Source organism: Hemicordylus capensis, chromosome 5, assembly GCF_027244095.1.
Source record: "Hemicordylus capensis ecotype Gifberg chromosome 5, rHemCap1.1.pri, whole genome shotgun sequence".
In the NCBI taxonomy this organism is placed as follows: Eukaryota; Metazoa; Chordata; class Lepidosauria; order Squamata; family Cordylidae; genus Hemicordylus; species Hemicordylus capensis.
In genome coordinates, this window is record NC_069661.1 from 136365955 (window position 1) to 136386841 (window position 20887).

The 20887-nt window shown below is 43.0% G+C and overlaps 1 protein-coding gene across 1 annotated transcript; it reads right to left on the bottom strand.

The window, feature by feature from the left end:
- Window positions 1–10863: 10863 nt before the first annotated feature.
- LOC128325997 (uncharacterized) lies at window positions 10864–15880 on the bottom strand. The gene is made up of 3 exons (XM_053252008.1): window positions 15827–15880; window positions 15517–15579; window positions 10864–15319 (listed from the first exon to the last, which is right to left on the bottom strand). Exon 3 carries the CDS (start codon window positions 12194–12196, stop codon window positions 11267–11269), a length of 930 nt encoding a protein of 309 aa, XP_053107983.1. The 5' UTR covers window positions 12197–15319; window positions 15517–15579; window positions 15827–15880; the 3' UTR covers window positions 10864–11266.
- Between the last annotated feature and the right edge of the window lie 5007 nt (window positions 15881–20887).

Below are 20887 nucleotides of genomic sequence, written 5' to 3' on the forward strand. Positions count from 1 at the left end.
CGGCATCTGATGGGGCACTGTGCGAAACAGGACACTGGACTAGATGGGCCTTGGGCCTGATCCAGCAGGGCTGTTCTTATGTTCCTGTATACATCACTATGTTAGTCTTTGAAGATTCTATGGCTCTCTTTGTTAATGTCATAAATACTTTTTCTCTAGTTTGAGCTATCCTTATCAGCAACGTTCCTGCCTGTAGGAAGGCGCAGCAATTTGCATCTTGTTGCTAAATTCAAGGCTTTTACAGCCAGGGTGAGAAAGAGAGCAAATGGTTTCTATGTGGGAACTAATAGCACACAAAATGGAGCAGACTCTTGCTCAGTTCATCTAAAATGGTACTGCTTTGGCTGAGAAAGCATGCATAGGATGGTGCCATGAGGCAATTTCCAGCTACTGTGTTGCTGCAGGTTACCTGAGGGCCAGTAAAACAATCCCTGTGGGTGCGGGCCAAATCCGGCCCCTGGGCCTTATGTTGTGCAGGCCTGCACTAGATTCTTGTTCTTGATGGTCTTTCACCACTACGTCTGCAATCCTATGCATGCTTACTTGAGAGTAAACTCCCATGATGATGATGATGATGACGACTATTATTATTTTTACATTTTATATCTTGCTCTTCCTCTAAGGAAATTAGATCTAATTTAACTTGGTTATATTTGCTTCTGAGTAGGCATGCATAGCATTATACTAGGCTTACCACACAATTGGTTCCTGCAAACTGCTGTCAAAGATGTGATACACTATGTCAGTCACAGTTATACAAACACATAGAAGAGAACCTAATGAAGAAGAATCTGAAGTGGCTCACCCTTGCCAACCACTCCCTTTCCAGTGCCTTCCTGGCTCTTTTTCACTTTTCTGTGGAAGGAAGGGGAACAATTGATAAGAGCACAACTTTCTGTGAAAGGAAGGGCACATCCTCCTCCTCCTGGGCAATAGTTAAACAGGGAATGAAGGACTGCAGGAAGTGGCATATAGGTGGGGAATGGGCCAGGGTCTTCTCACCCTCACAGCACTGCAGCTGAGCCTGGAAGAGGAGTTGCTGAAGCAGCAGTGGGGGGGGGACATCAGAGAGGGGATGAGTTGGCCAATGTGTCTGCAGCCTCAAATTTAGCAGCACCACCTTCAGAACTGATGATAGTATGAGTCTGAGCCACCATTGTCATCACCTCCACCTCCTCCTCTATCCTAGGCATGAGCAGCCATCCAGCCAGGGCCATCCTTAGATCACTCCCAGCCCCGTACTCCTGCAGGCCTTGCACCTGCCTCCCTGCCCTGCAGCCAACACAGTCTGAGATACCTGCTTTGCACCCTGTGCACTAATCCTGACCCATGCTTTTGATCCTAGCCTGCTATTGCCTGCTTTTGAAAGGCTCTCCACATGCTGCTACAGCTTCCTCTACAGCACCTGACTATCAGCTGTTTGGTGGATGAGCAGAGCTTCCAGAGGCCTCTCTGCTGGTCTCCCTGAAGATTTCCATTGGGGGTTGTCAGGCTGCCTGCAGACAGAAGAGAAGAAAAGAGGCAGAGTGGCCAGTGCTAGCTGCCCATCAGAATATTGTGCATACCCACTACCCTGCTCTACTGCCATGTGCTGAACCTGGTCCTTCCTCCTCCTCAGAGCCATATTTTCCTTTTGTGGTTATCCCCACAAAAGAATTTCACATTGGGGATGCAGCAGTGTGGAATTCAAGTGTGTACAAGCAAAAACCCAATCCACTAGCAGATGTAAGACAATGACTTTGTTCAGAGCTACGGCATCCCCAACAGTTGGCTGTATAGCCTCTGTTTGAAGATCTCCAGTAAGGGAGAGTCCACTCATGCCTTTAGATCACTGATTCCATTGTCAGACTGCTCTTGCCATTAAGAAGCTTCTAAAGTTAATCCTCCTATAACTTAAGACCATAATATCTAGCCCTGCCCTCTGGGGCAGCAGAAAGTAAATCTTTGCCCTCTCATATGTGAAATCCCGTCAGGCATTTGAAGAGTGCTATCATATCTCCCCTCAGACCTCTTCTCCAGGCTGAACATACCCAGTTTCTTCAACCTATCCCAGATGAATGGACAATAGGGACATGTTGGCAGGTATGCCATCCTCATGGGGCTTGTTTTCTAGACCCCCTAACCAACTTCATTGTCTTTTTCTGAACCCAAAACAGGTACGTCTACATTCTCCTTTAAAATGGTGTGCAGATATATTCTTAGTCCCTTGAAAGCTAACAAATATTTTGACTGCATTCTTGCTTGGCCTACATATAAAGTCCCCCTTATATATTAGTAGTTTATATACATACCTAGGAGGAGCCTAAGTAAGGGCAAAGTGAAGCCATAGCCTAGAAAGGGCAAGGAACTATGGGCAAGGTGAAGCCGGAGCCTAGTAAGGGCAAGTTGAAGCCCCGCCCATCGAAGGGCATGATGACGTCACAGCAGGGAGGAGTTGAAAGTCCTCCAGAGAACATGCCCAGGCATGCCCAAAGCATCCCTCCTCCTGTACCATGAGGCCTACCCACCTGACATGTGAGGACCTATAGGAAGTAGGTCCCACCCTGCCGTTCATTGAGCTCTTATTGGTTGAAAAGGGATACTGTAGGACATAAGTAGCATGCTCAGGTGTAGGTTCCTGCAAAAGGGGTCATTGTACACTTGTGCAGAGAGGGTGTCTGATTTCAGGACACCCTTATGCCCATTGACCCTGCCTTTACCGATGGCACCTATGAAACCTAAGAGGGGTTGTTCCAAATAGGGGTGTGTCCGAACCGGTCCGGAAGCCATTGTAAAGGCCTCCGGACTTTCCAGACCGGTTCGGATCTGGCTGGTCCGGGTCCGGGTGGGGGGGTTCCTTTAAGGGCGGGGAGGGTTTACTTACCCCCCCGCCACTTGCCCCCGTCCAGCGCGCGTATTTAATGTAATAATTGGGGCAGCAGGATACTTCCCTGCTGCCCCTTGTCCCTCTGCAATGCCGCCAGCTTTGACTCACAGTTTTGAAAGTAATTACTGCTGCCTAGTGCCAATAATGAAGTTGAAGAAGAAGCCGGCCTCCACTTCGGCGCCTCTCCGCCCGGCGGCTCCCCCAGGAGCCTCCGCCGCCTCCCAGCAGCCACTGAGAGCGGCTCTGCCATGGAGGACGGCGCCGCGGCGCCGCGGCAACCCTCACTTCCGGCTTCCATGCGACTTTCCCCCACATACAGAGTGGCTGCATTCTGCCACTCTGTATGCGGGGGGAAGTCGCATGGAAGCCGGAAGTGAGGGTTGCATCACTTCCGGCTTCCATGCGACTTCCCCCGCATACAGAGTGGCAGAATGCAGCCACTCTGTATGTGGGGGAAAGTCGCATGGTAGCCGGAAGTGAGGGTTGCCGCGGCACTGCGGCGCTTCCTCCATGGCAGAGCCGCTCTCAGTGGCTGCTGGGAGGCGGCGGAGGCTCCTGGGGGAGCCGCCGGGCGGAGAGGCGCCGAAGTGGAGGCCGGCTTCTTCTTCAACTTCATTATTGGCACTGGGCAGCAGTAATTACTTTCAAAACTGTGAGTCAAAGCTGGCGGCATTGCAGAGGGACAAGGGGCAGCAGGGAAGTATCCTGCTGCCCCAATTATTACATTAAATACGCGCGCTGGACAGGGGCAAGTGGCAGGGGGGGGTAAGTAAACCCTCCCCGCCCTTAAAGGAACCCACCCCACAGTGCCGGACCGCAGCTCTGCGGTTCCGTGCACACCCCTAGTTCCAAATATAGTGTAATGAGGAGCCTCTCCTACTCTCCACCCTCGAGCCTGAAAGATGGACAAGATCTGGACTCCTGTGCTCCTCCTGAAGGTGTGACTATGGAAACGGAGAACAGAGATCCTCAAGTAGAGTGGGAATCTGAGAGCCGAGAACCACCAGGAACAGCCCTAAAGCACAGAAATGTGAGTTCATCATCATCAGATTCTGAAACAGAAGCTCCTGTGAAACCAAAGCTGCGTAGGGAAAAAAAGGGTGAATAAGAAGCATCAGCTGGATAAGGGTGTTGATGAGTGTGGCTCCCTATCTTTCATGTCAAACAGGCTTAGGGAGTCCCTGTGTGCCAAGCAGCGTTGTTGGTTGTGCAAAGATTGTGAGACACCATTGCCTGCCAGCCCTACAGATGATTACTTCAGGGATGTAAGCGTTACATCAGCAGCTGAAGGTGGGGAGGAATGTATGGATAGTGGTCTGGTTACCACGGCCATGCCCGAAGAGCTAAATGTAAATGAGGAGATTCCCAAGATGGTGAGCCATATGTGTTTTATTTTGTATGTTTAGTTTGTTTTACTTATTGCCCAGTTTTATTAAAGTATTGTCCCCTCTTTTTTGTACAGGCCAGGACCTTTGAGAACATGCATCTTGGCAATGTCAACGTTTCCTGTATCTCATGTGTCTGTACTGAAAACGAGCAATAAAAGAATTATGTTTTTAAAAATGTGTGTTCATACCTGTGTTAAGTAGCACCATGGCGGAACAGGAGAAAATCCTAAAGAAAATATATTATACACCAGGGAACATAGGGAGCTACGGTGGTGTAGACCCTCTATTTCAAGAGGCCAGGCAGAACACTAAAGAGCTGAGTAAAAGCCAAGTTAAGACATGGTGGTCAGAGCAGGATGCTTACACTCTGCATAAACCTGCGAGGATACAATTTAAAAGAAACAAGACGGTTGTTTCAGGGGTTGATGTACAATGGCAAGCTGATCTAGTGGACATGCAACAGTTATCTAAATACAACAATGACTACAAGTACATATTGACAGTTGTGGATATTCTATCTAAATACACATGGTGTGTACCTCTAAAAGACAAAAAGGGCAGGGAAGTGGCAAGGGCTTTTAAAGCTATTTTCAGTGAAGGCCGAAAACCTAGAAAGCTCCAGACGGACAGAGGGGGTGAATTTTTAAATAAGACAGTAGGGGGCCTATTAAAGGAACAAGAAATACACCATTACATCATGAACAATGATGTCAAAGCTGCTGTGGTTGAACGTTTTAACCGAACACTAAAAACACGAATGTGGAGGTATTTCACAGCTCACAACACCTTCAAATATATTGATGTTTTACCTGAACTCATAAAGAGCTATAACCACAGTTTTCACGGAACCATACAAAACAGGCCTGTGGATGTTGAACCTTCCAATGAGTTGTCTGTATGGAAAACTGTTTACGGTAACACTAGCCACAAAAAAGCCAAGACTCTTATGCTAAAAAAAGGTGATCATGTTAGGATTTCAAAGATTAAAGGAATGTTTGAGAAAGGCTATGAACAGAACTACACCACAGAATTGTTTATAGTGGACCAAGTCATCAGAAGAAGTGAAAGACCTGTTTACCTGTTAAAAGATTACATGGGGGAGGCTGTTCTCGGCAGCTTCTATCTGGAAGAAATGCAGAAAGTTAAAGAGGGGGTGGAAAAGGTATACAGGGTTGAAAAAATTATAGATACAAAAGGATGTAGAAGAGTAAAACAACATTTAGTGAAGTGGGCAGGTTGGCCTGATAAGTTCAACAGCTGGGTGCCTGCTTCAGATCTATGCAAACAGGTGTAGAATGACAGGCAGAGGGTTTTATGTTACTCTACTCTGTAATGCCAGCCGTAAGGCCTTCCCACAGAACATTAGTTCGGTCTACACTATCCAATTAGCAAAGCCCCTGGATCTTCCCGGAGAGTGGGAAGTGGGCCTGGTTGAGATACAGTACCTGCACAGCTGGAACACTATTTCAGCGGATACACCCTTTGAATATACCAGGTGGCCAAGGACGCGGATCTTCACTGTATGAAAGGGGTATTACCCAAACATTACAGATTTGGTTGACGATATTAATGAAATTGCAAGCACCAAGGCAGCCATGGAGGGTACGAACCTGAAACATGACCCTGTGAGTTCATATATACAGATCATTAGTTGTGACAATGCTTTTACTTTTTCAGCGGAAGCAGAATTAGCCCACATATTAGGACTCCATCCTGACACACCTACCAAAATATTCCTTTTCCCTGCAGACATAACTGGTGGGTTTAACACACTGTTTGTTTATACAGACATTGTGGAACATCACATAGTGGGAGACCACTATGTGCGCCTTTTGCGGAACGTACCCCTACAAGGGAAAAATGGGGAATGTGTTACCATTGTCTATGATAAGCCCCACTATAGCCCAGTGAGCAAACACCACATTTACACGATAACGGTAGAAATAAAGAATGACCAAGACCGAAATGTATCATTCCGTTTTGGCAAGGTGATTGTGAAGCTGCACTTTCGTCCCCAGAGAGGTGCGCATTTAAAAAATAATAATAAATGCCAACTCTGAAAAGTTATGGGGATCCCACCCTTTACAAAAACTATTACAGGGCCCAGGCAGGAAGGGCCCTCTCCAGTTGTTGTTGTTGTTGTTGTTTGTTGTTGTTGTTATTATTTTTACATTTATATCCCGCTCTTCCTCCAAGGAGCCCAGAGTGGTGTGCTACATACTTGAGTTTCTCTTTCACAACAACCCTGTGAAGTAGGTTAGGCTGAGAGAGAAGTGACTGGCCCAGAGTCACCCAGCTAGTATCATGGCTGAATGGGGATTTGAACTCGGGTCTCCCAGGTCCTAGTCCAGCACTCTAACCACTATGTATGGTGCTGGCATAGGTGATATATTCCGGAGCCTATTCAGGGTGGCAGCACCCCTTTTGATAAAGGGGTTGGGGATCATTAAACCACACTTTAAAACAGCTGCCCAAGGTATTGCTAAAGACGTTGCTGGTCACATCACTCAAGCAGTTGTGAATAGGATGGCCCATACCCCAACCACCCAAGGAGGATCAGGGCTCATGTATATCAAGAGAAAATGGAAAGCATCACGTGTGCAACTAACGGGACCTCCCTGTCCTCTTAAAAGAAAAGCTGTGAGACAGCCGAAGGCTCATAAGCGTAAACGAGGACCTAAGAGGAAGAGGAAAGGCTCCGCTGGTGATATCTTTTAAAAAACACAATGGCTTTTATACATAGCAGCTCTCTCAAGTCTGAACTGGACCTGTTTCAAATTGCTCCGACACAAACCAGTATTGAAAGAAGCGTGTATGTTGAAGTGCCACCCTTAACAGCTCTGGCAGACAACGCCCCTCTGGATTTCTTTATTGCAGGGTCAGGGGATTTTTACATGGACTTAAATAACATGCTTTTATACGTTTGCTGTAGAATTGTCAATGAGGATGGAACAGCTCTTGCCCAGGATGCAGCAGTAGGGCTAGTGAATTACCCTATTGTGACCATGTTTAGCCAGGTGGATGTAACCCTGGGAGACCGAATTGTCAGTCAGAGCAGCAGTACCTATCCCTACAGGGCAATCATCGAAACTATGATGAATTACAGCGAAAACACCCTAGCCACCCAATTCTCAGCAGGTTTATTTTATAAGGACACGGCAGTCCATCATGACGTCCGAACTTTGGACGGTGAAAATTCTGGATTTGTAGACAGGGCGGCCTTTACAGCTAGAAGCCGGAAGGTAGATCTGCTGGGGCATCTTCATGCAGATCTGTTTTTTCAAGAAAAACTACTTTTAAACGGTGTAGACGTGAAAATTAAGCTAACACGCAGCAAGGATGCATTCTGTTTGATGGCTGAAGGGGCTAATCCCAGATACAAGTTGCAGATAGTGTCAGCTTCTCTCTTTATCAAGAAATGTTACCTGAACCCTGTTGTGCGGTTAGCACATGCAGAGGCTTTGCTCACAGCCAATGCGAAATACCCTGTGGACCGTGTGAGTATGAAAGTGTTTAGCATTCCGATCGGAAGTTGTGTCAGCAATCAGGAAAATTTATTTTTAGGACAACTACCAAAAACTGTCATAATTGGTTTTGTGGATAATGATTCCTTTAGTGGGTCATTCTCTAAAAAACCCTTCAATTTCAAGCATTATGAAATTAACTTTGCATGTCTTTATATGGACAGCACCCCTGTGCCCATGAAGCCTTACCAGCCTGACTTTCAAACTGGTAATTGTGTCCGTGAGTACATGGGCCTTGCGCAGGCCACTGGTAAGCATCTGGAAGATAGAGCACTGCTCATTAACAGGGAAGAATATAGGAAGGGCTACACACTGCTAGCATTTGATCCGACTCCAGACCAAGAATGTGGGGGTCACTATTCCCTGATTAAAACAGGGAACCTGAGAGCAGAAATACGTTTTGCCAGACCCCTACAGACAACAATCAACATGCTTGTGTATGCAGTATTCGATAATCTCATAGAGATAAATCACAGGAGGAATGTGCTGTTTGACTATATATGAAAAGGATAGCATACAGTTAACGTGTGTGTTGTCTGTAAGCCCCTGCTCCCAAAAGACCTTCTTTGGAGTCTTTCCTAATGATAGGATGCCAAGAAAGAGACTGCTACAAAGACCGGCTGGTCTTGTAGTTAACACCCATCCCCACAACCTCCCAGGAGAGCACTGGCTTGCCATCTACTTGACAGAGGACAACCGGGGAGAATTTTTTGATTCTTATGGACACTCCCCAAATCACCCTCTGTTTCCCAAAACTATCATGAATTTCTTAAGAAAAAATGCCAACCAGACAATCTGTCAACGACGTCAGCTACAAGCTCCAGATTCCGTGACATGTGGCTACCACTGTGTGTTTTTTCTGCAACAGAGGAGTAAGGGGTTAACATTTAAACAGATTCAAGAATTGTATTCTGAGGATTTAGAAAGAAATGACCAAATGGTTGAGCTGTATGTTAAGAAAAAGAAATGCATGCCCAGACATGCCCCAAATTGTTTTCAAAACACACAAGTGTGTGGATCTTGCACTGATTTTCACAGAATAAAGTAAGCCTTGAGGCTTTTAAAAAAGAGTATATGTGTGTGTGCTTGTGTCTTCCTTACCCGCAAAGCAGCAACTACCAGCCTGTAAAATATATTTCAGAGAAAAATTTTATTTGACACTTTTGTTTATATATATATTGCCAAAGGCTCTTGTATAAGAGCCTTTATTTAAAAACCTCCCTTCCCGGGCATAACTCCTACACCCAGGACTTCTAAAATACCCGTGAGACCTGATATATATATATATATATATATATATATATATATATATATATATATATATATGATATATATATGATATATATATGATATGATATATATATGTGATATATATATGTGATATATGTATATATATGTGATATATATATATGTCATATATATGTGATATATATATCACATATATATGTGATATATGTGATATATATATGAGATATATATATATATATATATATATATATATATATATATATATATATATGAGATATATATATATATATATATATATATATATGAGATATATATATATATATATATATATATATATATATATATATATATATATATGATATATATATATATATCAGGTCTCACGGGTATTTTAGAAGTCCTGGGTGTAGGAGTTAAGGGTAGAGGGCTAGCTGCAGGGGTAGGATTCTTCACATGCTCCAAAAACTCCCTGCTGGTATGGTTTCCTGCAATAGAGATAGGGACATTTAACTTTGCCAAACTGCTCATGAACAGATCCCAGCCTTTAGGGAAGCGTTTGGAATGCAGTGCATGAACTTGGGTGAATTCTTTGATCAGGTCCACCATGTTAGAACCCTCAACAGCAGCCCCCTTATAGACAAAACAACCCCTCTCATCCCACGCTGTAACTGCAGCATTCTGCCTCAGCTTGTTTAACAAAATCTTTGCTGAGTTCCTAGAGCGCACAGGCAAAGTGTCCAAGATCTCCTGAAAGGAGGGATCAGAGCTATGTGGAACTTCAGCAGCAGGCATCTCGGGTTGTGGTAGAAACAGGTTTAGTTTTCCTTTCTCTTCATTGCCCTTTCTTACGTGGGTTAAATATTTTTGAAGTAGAGCTTCATAGAGTTTAGCTTTTTCATATTCTGTTAAACCTGTCCTCTGAAGAACCCCTTGCATTTCTGCATCTAAAGCATAGATAGCAGCAGTTCTGATGTTTTCCTCCTTGGGAAAATTACTTTAAAACTTCTAATTGACTTTTAGGAACCAAGAACATTTTTTCAGCGTGTTCCATTAGCGTCTAGTTAAAAGACCAGTTATCAGAGGAATGGCAATGCTTAAGAGAGGAGCAAGAAATCCCCCAGATTATTTTACAAGCAGCTTCTTTTTTCTTAGATACACACGTTTGTTACTCAGGTTTTTAATTAAGCTGAGCTGCCTTCTTAGTACGTGCACCTGTCTTGCGGATAAAGGAATGTTCCCTTTCAAGGTGTTCAACGCTATCTCTGATATAGCTGCAATTAGGTCATCAGACGCTGAGCATAAAATGGATTTTCTCTGACTTGGAGGAGCCTTAATAAGAAGTTTTAAGAGGGCAAGATTCCTCTTCATGCATTTAGACATGATGTCCCTCAGAGGAGACCTGGCTGTAATATGTGCCACCAAAGATTAAAGACCTCCCCTTTTGTACCCAGTCTGTACTTTCTTCATGGTGTACACCACTGGCCAGTCAGGGGGAGGAAGGCCACTTCTGAGCCTGTAGGATTCTGGGGTTTCAGGATTTAAATCCACAACCAGATAACCATGGGGCTTTTGAGTAGCATCAGCGTATGCCTCCATGAAATATCTGACATTTCCTGGGAAAATTTCCTGGGAAATAAGTTACAATCTGTAACTTATCCCTAGGATTTTTGAAGAGTACCATATACTTAGCATTAAGGCTTATGGTACGTGTAGCTTTTCCTTTACAGAATACATTTTGTGTAATGAAAAATATACTCAGGTTCCTGTGGTGAACGTATTGAGTAAACCCCTTTTCAGTCTGAATGTTGTCAGAACAATAAGCCATAAGGTCATCCAGTACAAGAAAGCAGTTTTTATTGGGGGGTAACAGCTCATCATCTGTCAGCTGCAAGGGTATACCCTCCACAAAGGTAATGATTGGATATTTACAGGACAGCTCTTTATACAGAGGCTGCCAACAGGCATAACACCATACAATTTTATCAGGAAGAACAGATAGGACAGAGTGAGCATTGTCCAACATGTTTTTTTTACAAAAAAGCTTTTGCCACAGTTACTAGGACCAGCCAGAATGGCTGAGAAGGCGTGCTGCCAGTGGATATTCATTTAAAAACCATAAGGCACCATTTTAAACCCGTCAACAATGACACGTTTGTCAAAAACAACCCTCTGTGTTTTCCTTAGAGTTTTTGTTTCGAGCCTCCACTGCTTTTTGTTCCTTACTATACCTTTCTGTTCCACTACAATCTCACACGGAGGGTCCTCACCAGCAGTGTAGGCAAAGACCAGATCTTTGAGACTGGCAAAAAATTTTGATTGTTAGCAAAATTCAAAGTTATTCCCTTGACTTTTACACAGGTCTCACCCCCAGACAGCTTGTACCCGTAAGATTTAGGACCAGTGCTCACGAACTCAGTGATGTGTTGATCTGAGGGCAGTTCGCTTGTCAGCTCCCCTAAAAAATCACTGAGGGGTGAGTTGTACAAACCTTCATGGCTTACGAATATCACAGAATCTGTATCATGGTATAAACGACACTCTTGTAGTTTGTGTAATAGTTGGTACAACTCCAAACGCCCATAGGCGGTTGTAAAACAGGCTACGAAAACATTGGTGGTACCTGAGGTTGTTATGCGGTCTTGGGCATGTTTCCAACAAACACAGAATGTGTCATCATCAATAAACTCACACATTGAAACCTCATACTTATCTGAAAACAGATAGTGAAAAAACTTATCAGGGTCCCTCAGAATGGTTGTGTTAGGCAGGTTTGTTCTCTGAGCAAACTTGCCCCACAAAGAATTTAAAAACAATTTGGCGATTTGACATTTTGTGGGGTTGACACCAATCTGATCCTGGCGCAAGAGCACTCCTTCTCTTTTATGGTAATCGTGGATGTATTTCTCTTTTTCCTCTGCACTAACACACCACTGGGGAAACCCCATTTCCTGCTTCTGCCTGAGAAAGGTATTAATATAACCTGTGAAGAGTTTGTCAGATTTATTTTCAAAATGCCACACCTCATAGATTTTCACAACTGTATACCCCCTGGCCATAGCCTCCATCAGTTCGACTGTACACCATGTTCCAATAAGAGACTGCTCCTCATTAGTGTGTGCACATTCTTCCAACTGTTTATTAGTTGCACAGGTCCTGCATAGAGGGAACATGAGTTTTCCGCCTACCTTGATGGGTAGTACGGGGGGGGGACGACACCCGGGGTGTGCAGACTTTCACTTTGGCTAAGCCAAAATAGTCAGAGAGGGGTCCAAAGTTCTCATAAATGATTTTGGGATGACCCAGAGGGTACTCTCTTTGTTTCATAATAAAAGGGTACAGGCTTGTAAAATCCCTATAATGGATCTGTTCATCCCTCTTTGCTTTGTAATATAAGCTAACACAGCCTGTCCTACCCCTGAATAATGCATCCCTGGGCTGCAGAGGCTCTGGAAACTGCTGCTCTGCCAAGAAACTGCACTTCTTCAGAGGTTCTTAAGATCTTTTTCCACTCATGCTCCCATATAGATCTGACTTCAAAACCCATCTTCTTTAGCACAGCTGCTTTTCTTTCTGTACCATTGTGAAGAAATTCATATGTTTTGGCCAGCAGGGGGTGTTGGGTCTGTGAATCATAATATTGGGGATAGCCATGCCAAAAGCAGCCATTAAACTCAAAGGCTGTCTTCTTACCATCTATTACAGAATAGCCATCGAGATAATACTCTTTGGCTTCATCTTCAACACGACTTAGGTTTCTGGGGATTGCAACTTTAAATTCCCCGCCCTTCAAAGCATGCTGAATATCTATCTTTTCTTTCTGCTCTATGTATGCCAACCACTGAATAGATGGAGTGAAGAATCTTTTACACTGCTTGTGATAATTATCTGGAGAGGGTATTGCAATCCTGCCCTCCACAAGAAACTTGTAGCGATACATTTTTAAGCACACACTAGCCAAGGTGAGTTATTGAAAAGGATCAGTACCCACACACTCAAAGACCCATTTCTTACCTTTGCGCACAGGGACTGATTGAAGGGTCATTGCTATGAGCTCATGTCTATATTTTGTGCAGACCTGCTCTAAGATGTTTACATCTTGATGACAGTAAGCTGTCAGTTCCTTCTGCAGGTCAAAGGTGTTTGACTTGTTCTGTTCATACCAAGCCAGGAACTCTGTCTTTTCACTGGGCATCATGGTGTCAACACCATAAAATGTAGGGTCAGGCATCTCCCCTACATATTCCCAATTTTCTTTGGTATTAAAGAAATGGGGGAAATATCCTTTAGCCTCTTGGAAGCCCATGGCTTTGGGTAACTTCGCCAGGGCCATTGGTAAATGACATAGGGAGTCCAAAAATTTTATACCCAATCTTTTGATAGTTATACATATCACCTTGCCACCTTGGGTAATCATATCAACATCAAACTTTTCTTTGAGTATCCCCCCTAGGATTAGATAAGCATCATATCCCCGAAAATTATGGCATATGAAATGGGTTTTCTTAAAATTCAAGTCTGAGGTAAATGTCCGAACAAAGTCCTCTAGACATGTGTCACCCTTAAATTCCCAAGTCTCAACAGTGGGTCGCCATTTCTTTTCAGGAACTGATTTCACTGTTTCACCTTTAAAAGCTTTTGCTACAATAAGATTTGGTATATGTATGCCACTTTCCTGTCTACACTCACAATCATAAAAGACATATCTGATGGATAGTTTAAGCTGCTTAATTTTCCCTAGGTAGCAGTTATGATTTTCAATATCCTCAAAATGTTCATAACATGTTTTGCACTGTTAACCTTGACATTTTCGTTTAGCTTCATGGTCTAACTCTACATAATGATCACATTTTGAACATAATATTCTCAGAGTGCAATCTACCTTTTCCTCTGATGCAAGTTTTTTGTGTCTGGTTAGACAGGCCTTGGATCTGCACTATAGTTTGCATGTGGGGCATCTGTGTATTTTCCCTACTTTTTTATGGCACTCTTTTCTCAAACAGCACCGACACATCTACAGACAATCATGTGTGTGAGAATAGGGGGTATTGCATATCTGACAAAAGTTTCTGGACGCAAAGAAGCCACCAATATTCTTAATCCCATAATAGTGATCATTGTACAGCAGCATGTAGCATGTGTCTGTGTAGTTTTGCTCATCAGTTTTAAAAATCCCTCACTTAGTGCCATTCCAGTGAACTACGGGTATCTTGACCTGTAAATACTGTTCAACAGCTGATACATCAGGTAGGGAAACCTTTTTCTGAGGTGTCCAACCAAGGTCCATGTGCATTTTCTCAGCATCAGCTATTATTTGTTCAAGTAGGACTATTAGACAGGAGGGCCAGGACCCCACTGGCAAAACAAAGATTGGTACCATGTATATGAGCATCAATCAAATGTTGTTGTTTTCTCTCTATGATAGAACTAAAAGGGATGGTCATTATAGACCTTCTGGCGCCCCCTTCTGGAGGGTTTACTATTACAACATTTAACCTTAAAGTATCATCCCCCAAGATTTCTGCATAACTTTGGAGTAAGTTGCTAATGGCTGCTAAGTATTCCTCAGCATTCAACTAATTCCTGTTTCTTCTAACCATAAACAGAGGATTATTCAGGCGGTTGCCCTGTAATCTGAGTTGAACATAATCATTGGGCCCTTATCACCCTATTTACAGTGTCTAGTAGACTCTGAATAGCTGTGTGTATTCCTGCAATGGCTTCATGATAGGAGCGTGCTCTATGTAAATTCACAAAACGAAATTCAAAATACATTTCACGGGCCCTGTAATGGTTGTTGATCCTTTCCCAATTCCTGATAGGCTCTAAGTACACACCACCACCACCATCTGATTCATCATCAGTGTCTGAGTGGGAACCCGCAGCTGAATCAACACTGTGTTGTGTTTCAGGGAGAGCTTCTGTTTCTGCTTCTGTAGATTGTACAGAGACAGAATCAGTTTGTGTATCAGAGTTTAGTTTCCTACCCCCTCCCCACTGTGTGGTACATGTAGTGTCGCTATAGGGATACATCAGTTCATTTTTAATATCTTTCAGAAAGTCCGCCATGCCTGGCAGATCGTATTTTCTGACATCTCCTGCAAGCAGTTCTGTTATGCATGATTGGTACTGCTTGAACCTCATGACAATTTTCTGCTTCTCTGCAATGCTGTTTTCATGTTCTGTTATCTTGCGGCTCAACTGACCTAGACATTCACCAGCTGCAGTTATTTCCTGTGCAAATTTGGTCACCTTGGCTTGATCAGGACTCTGTTGCACTGCATCATCAGCAAGTTCTAAAGTCAAGAACACATACACGGGCATTAGAAAACTATAAGCCCAAACCCCCACCCACCCCATCCCGGCTACTGTTATAATTCTAGTCTAGTTTAAAAAACTAATACACCTGGTGATCTCCAAACTCATAATTATGTGTTAAGGTTGCTACCCAATGCATTACAGGGGCTGAGGTGCTAATACAAAGATCAATTACCCGATTTCTCACGGCCCTGTTTTTTTTATTTCTTCACGGGAGGAGCTCCTTCTGACAGACGAGCTATAAACAAGAACAAGATACATATGTTTATTCCTCAAGACCTTATAGCTTATGAATATATTTATTTATACAGGTCTATGACTGTTGCTTGTATCTATCATGTTTCTTTTTAGATTGTCCCCTTTGGGGACAGGACACCATCTTATTTTATTATTTCACAGTGTAAACCATCCTGAGCCACTTATGGGTGGACAGTATAGAAATCAAATAAATAAATTTATTAGGATTAATATTTTGTTTCTCTTACACAGGCCAAGATGCCTTCTTTTCAAACATCTTTTCACTCCCCCTCCTCCTTCAGAGGTATTTGGTTCCACTGTGATTAAAAAATAAATAAAATATTGTTACACAGAGCCTATAACATATTTGTTTCATAATCAATGTGTTAGTTAGGGGTTGTTATTTTCTTACCTGGAAGCTCCTGTACGCTGTTGATAACACCAGAATCCCCAGCTACCTGTTTAACTGTGTGTGTGTGGGGGGGGGGATTCTCTGTTAAACTGTTTGTAACAGCATGATCATAAACTATCATAGAGAGAAAAGTAACTTGCCATTGCATCGCATTGCAGATGGATGCCCTTGGTTCTCAGAGACCTGGAGTTGCCTATAATCAGGATGGAAAATATATACAGTTACACAGAGCCTATAACATATTTCTTTCATCATCAATGTGTTAGTTAGAGCTTGTTTTCTAACCTGAAAGATCTTCATCTGTGATAATGATCTCTGGCAATTCAACAGTTACCTGTTTAACTGTGGAGAGAGAGAGAGAGAGAGAGAGAGAGATTCTTTGTTAAACTGCTTGTAACAGCATGATCATAAACTATCATAGAGAGAAAAGTAACGTACCATTGCATCCCATTGCAGATGGCTGCCCCTGGTTCTCAGAGACCTGGGGATTGCCTATAATCAGAAGAAAGGATGGAAAATATACACAGTTACACAGAGCCTATAATGTACATGCGTACTAATCTAGCTCACAGATATAGGATATATAATTACAACTATTTACATTGTGCCATATGATCTTCTTCTTCTTCAGATTGAGGTGTCAGTGGTTCATACAGGGGTGAGTTAGACCTCTGTGTAAGTATAAAGTCATCTATAGAACTCTCTCTCTCTTTCTCTCTCTCTCTCTCTCTCTATATATATATCTTTACTAATACACTTGATCCACAAATATGTGATAATAATACATATTAATTATGATCAATACCTGCTGAATCATAGTCTGATGTATCCATATTTCTACGTGTAGATGCATCGACCAGATGTTCTTGTGCCATATATCTACAAGGGTGGGTAGAATATATATATTCTCAAAAGAATTAAATTGTAATTAATTTTATGAATTGTATGTATTTTATTTAAGCACAAACACACACAGTATGTTTAACTATTCAAAAAACTATGAGGGGGAGTTTAAAAAGAGACAAACCACACTTTAGAGAGAGGTTTGGACAGAACAGGTGATTTGAAAATAGAAAAAGTCTATATAGAAAGCATTTAAAACAAAGTCTTAAACATACCATGCTTTAATAAAAGTGAGCTCTAAAATTTTTTTAAAACTTGAGTAAAGGCACTTCAGGGCTCACCACGTGCTTATGATCAGATAACAGGGAACCCTTAATGCAACTATATGAATACTGAGACATCATAACTATACATGAGGGATAGTGTCAAACCACGCTTTAGAGAGAGGTTTGGACAGAACAGGTGATTTGATAAAAGAGGTTTGCAATACTCACCGTTGTATTTCTCCTAGATGTCTTCCCAGAGAGAAAGAGGAACAATTCTGGTGTAGCACAAGAATTTAAGCCCCCCCAGGGGTTCACGTCAGAAAGGCTGGGCACAATTTGGATTGGCCTGCATAGCCTCCTATAGAATATGCACCAATAGCTATCGAACGGGTCAGAAAAGCATGTCCTGGTTCTCAGAAAGCAAAGTTTTTCTTAGAAAACAAGGATGGGGCAAAATTTCTATTGGCCTGCATAGCCTCCCTATAGAATATTAGCCAATAGTAACCTACAGCATTGACCCATCCCTCTCTAACCCCCCCGCCCCCTTCTCACACACACCCATAGGCCTATAGTGGTCATAGACCATGAGGGTCTTATCTCATGCTTAACACCTTTTAAAGAGGCCCAGTCCTGCCAGTTTTTGGATAACAGAACTGGTCAAAAATGCAAGCCTTATTTTCTTAGACAGCAAGGCATTGTCACTGCATAATGAAAGAGATCATGATTTTAGTGTTTTTAAGAAGCTGTACTTATCAGAATGTATGGAATTTTCCTACTTATACATCACACACAAAAAGCCTCAGACACTGTTTTTCACTCAATCCTTGTCAATGTCCCTTCTCCTCTGACACAGTTTCACAACTAGTCCTTGTCACTGCTCTTAATCTTTCATTCTTGCTTGCTTGCTTGCTCTCTTTATCCTCAATAGGACTTAGTCTTGGTCAGTAATTTTGATGCATTTAATTAGTGTGTGTTAGTTGATTGCTAAAGAACCAGAACTCTCATTTCCTAGTGAATACACAAAATACAAACTCCCCCCCCCAAGCATCAGATAAATAGAAATTGCATCTGTCAGCCTACCTGTGCATGCACACACACACACACACACACACACACACACACACACACACACACACCAAAAGCCTCTAGTGGTCATAGATCTGATGAATGGTTAGATCACACCATTTGAAGGGCCCAGTCCTGCCAGTTTTTTGGAGAACTGGTTAAAAAAAAAAGCCTTGTTTCCTAGACAGCAAGGATTTTCTGAGAAAGCACAAATTGGTCATCGCCATATTTTTTTTTGACTTTGTCAGTTCTTGAAAACCAGCTTGGCACCCTCAGTCCCCTCCCCACCCTTCCTTGAACTTAAGAAAGCAGGGAGACAGAGACATTTCCCCCCCCTCTCAAAAAGCATCTTTATTTAGGAGGTATATACTTCAGAAATGTTTTATAATCTCTTGCTTCTATTACAGTGTTCACAAACCCCAACATTTCCAAATCCCCAGGTTTCAAAATATTCTCTAAAACATGTTGTTGATTATCAGAACTCTAAAGCTTGCTAAACTGTACGAGGGATTCATGGACTATTTCTTCTGTCAGAACCAAACATTTTATTGCAAAGCCAAAACACAGCAAATGATGAAAGAAAGATTTAAGACACAGTCTAGAACAGAGAATCTTAATGAAGGTTGCAATTTGTTTCTCAGAGTAGCGTAAGCAGTCATGGGCATCTTGACCCGGGGCATGAATGCTGCAGCCAGAACATGCGTCCCGGGCGTAAGACCGCAGGCAATATTTCATTATTCAATAGACAATAGCCCTCACTAGTTTTTTCATAGCTGCTCTCCGCTTTGCTGGTGCTATATAGGGCTCTTCATTGATATTCAGGCCCAAGAATTTCTGCATTGCTATGCGAGAGGGTTTCAGAGTTTGCACAAGTGCTGAATTCTAAAGGGTGAAAAGACTATTAGTTTAATGTCATTCTCTCTCTCTCTCTCTCTCTCTCTCACACACACACACACACACACACACACACACACACACCCTCAAAACCTAGAATGTAAAATATATTTACCTGTGGCTCAGCTGCCATGATTGCCAAGATCTCTTGCCATATTTCCCTTGTCTCAGCTTCTTCTTCAGCATAGGTTTTGACAGGCTGTCCTTGTGGTTCATCATCCGAACTGGTGCTAATATAGCATTTTCTTGGCTTAGGTGTAGAATCTGGTTGATTTGTTGCCAAATTAGGGCTCTGAGGAGATTCCATAATCAATCCCACAAGCAAACAGTAGAATTGTTACCTTTATGCAATGGGGGCTATGCTGCAACCCTTGTAGGATGCTCAATGCAGCAGCAACACTATAAGCATTGAACGGCAGGGTGGGACCTACTTCCTATAGGTCCTCACATGTCAGGTGGGTAGGCCTCATGGTACAAGAGGAGGGATGCTCTGGGCAAGCCTGGGCATGTTCTCTGGAGGGCTTTCAACTCCTCCCTGCTGTGACGTCATCATGCCCTTCGATGGGCGGGGCTTCAACTTGCCCTCTGGCTTCACCTTGCCCATAGTTCCTTGCCCTTACTAGGCTATGGCTTCACTTTGCCCTTACAAGGTGCAAAATACAAGGTGCTCCTCCTAGGTACGTATATAAACTAATACTTATATTTATTATATTTGTAAGGAAAGTTGTATCGTTGAGTTGGTGTTGACTCCTGGTGACCACAGAGCCATGTGGTTTTCTTTTGTAGAATACAGGAGGGGTTTACCATTGCCATCTACTGCACAGTATGAGATGATGCCTTTCAGCATCTTCCTATATCGCTGCTGCCTGATACCTTTATCGCTGCAGCACTCCAAACCTCTGTCTTTGGGTGGTTTACAGCAACACAAAACAAACTAAAACAGAAAACAAAACTGTACAACAATTTAAAACCACAAAATTAGTTTGGGTGAATAAGTGTGTCTTTAGAAACTTTCTACATGTTGTCAGAGATGGGGCAGCTCTTATTTCAGCAGGGAGCACATTCCAGAGTCTTGGGGCGACAAGAGAGAAGACCTGTCTCTATGTAGCCACCAGACAAGCTGGTTGCAACTGCAGACGAACCTCTTTGGATGATCCCAATAGGCAATAGGGTTCAAGGTGAAGAAGATGTTCTCTAAATACCCTGGGCCTAAGCTGTTTAGGGCTTTATAGGTTATAACAAGCACCTTGTATTTTACCCGGAAACTTATTAGTAGTCAGTATATCTCTTTTAATATAAGAGTAATATGGTCTCTCTGAGATGACCCAGAGACCAGCCTGGCTGCCACATTCTGTACCAACTTCAGTTTCTGGACTACGTACAAAGGCAGCCCCACATAGAGCACATTGCAGTAGTCACTAGGGGTGTGCAATTCGGATTTTCGGTGTTTCGATTATGATCCGAACCAAAACATCCCCGTTCTGTTTTGTATCCGAATATGGCCCGTCCGAATCACCCCCGATTCGATTCGGATCCGAATTAATCCGAATCCAAATCGATTCAGATTAAAAAAAATGGGTCCTGGGGCCAAAAGAGTGGGGTGGGGTGGAAGCGCCCAATGGGTGGAGGCTACCACCCAAATTTCAGGGGGACTGGGCAGAGGGCTGATTTTTGGTGAATTTTTGAAAGGGGGGGAAGGGGTGGCCTAGAGTGGTGTGGGGTTGGTGGTAGTGCAGGGTAGGGGCAAGGAAGCTACCTGAATTTTTTCAAAGGATTTGGGCAGAGGGCTGATTTTTGGTGAATTTCTGAAGTTTACGCATCTTTTAGGT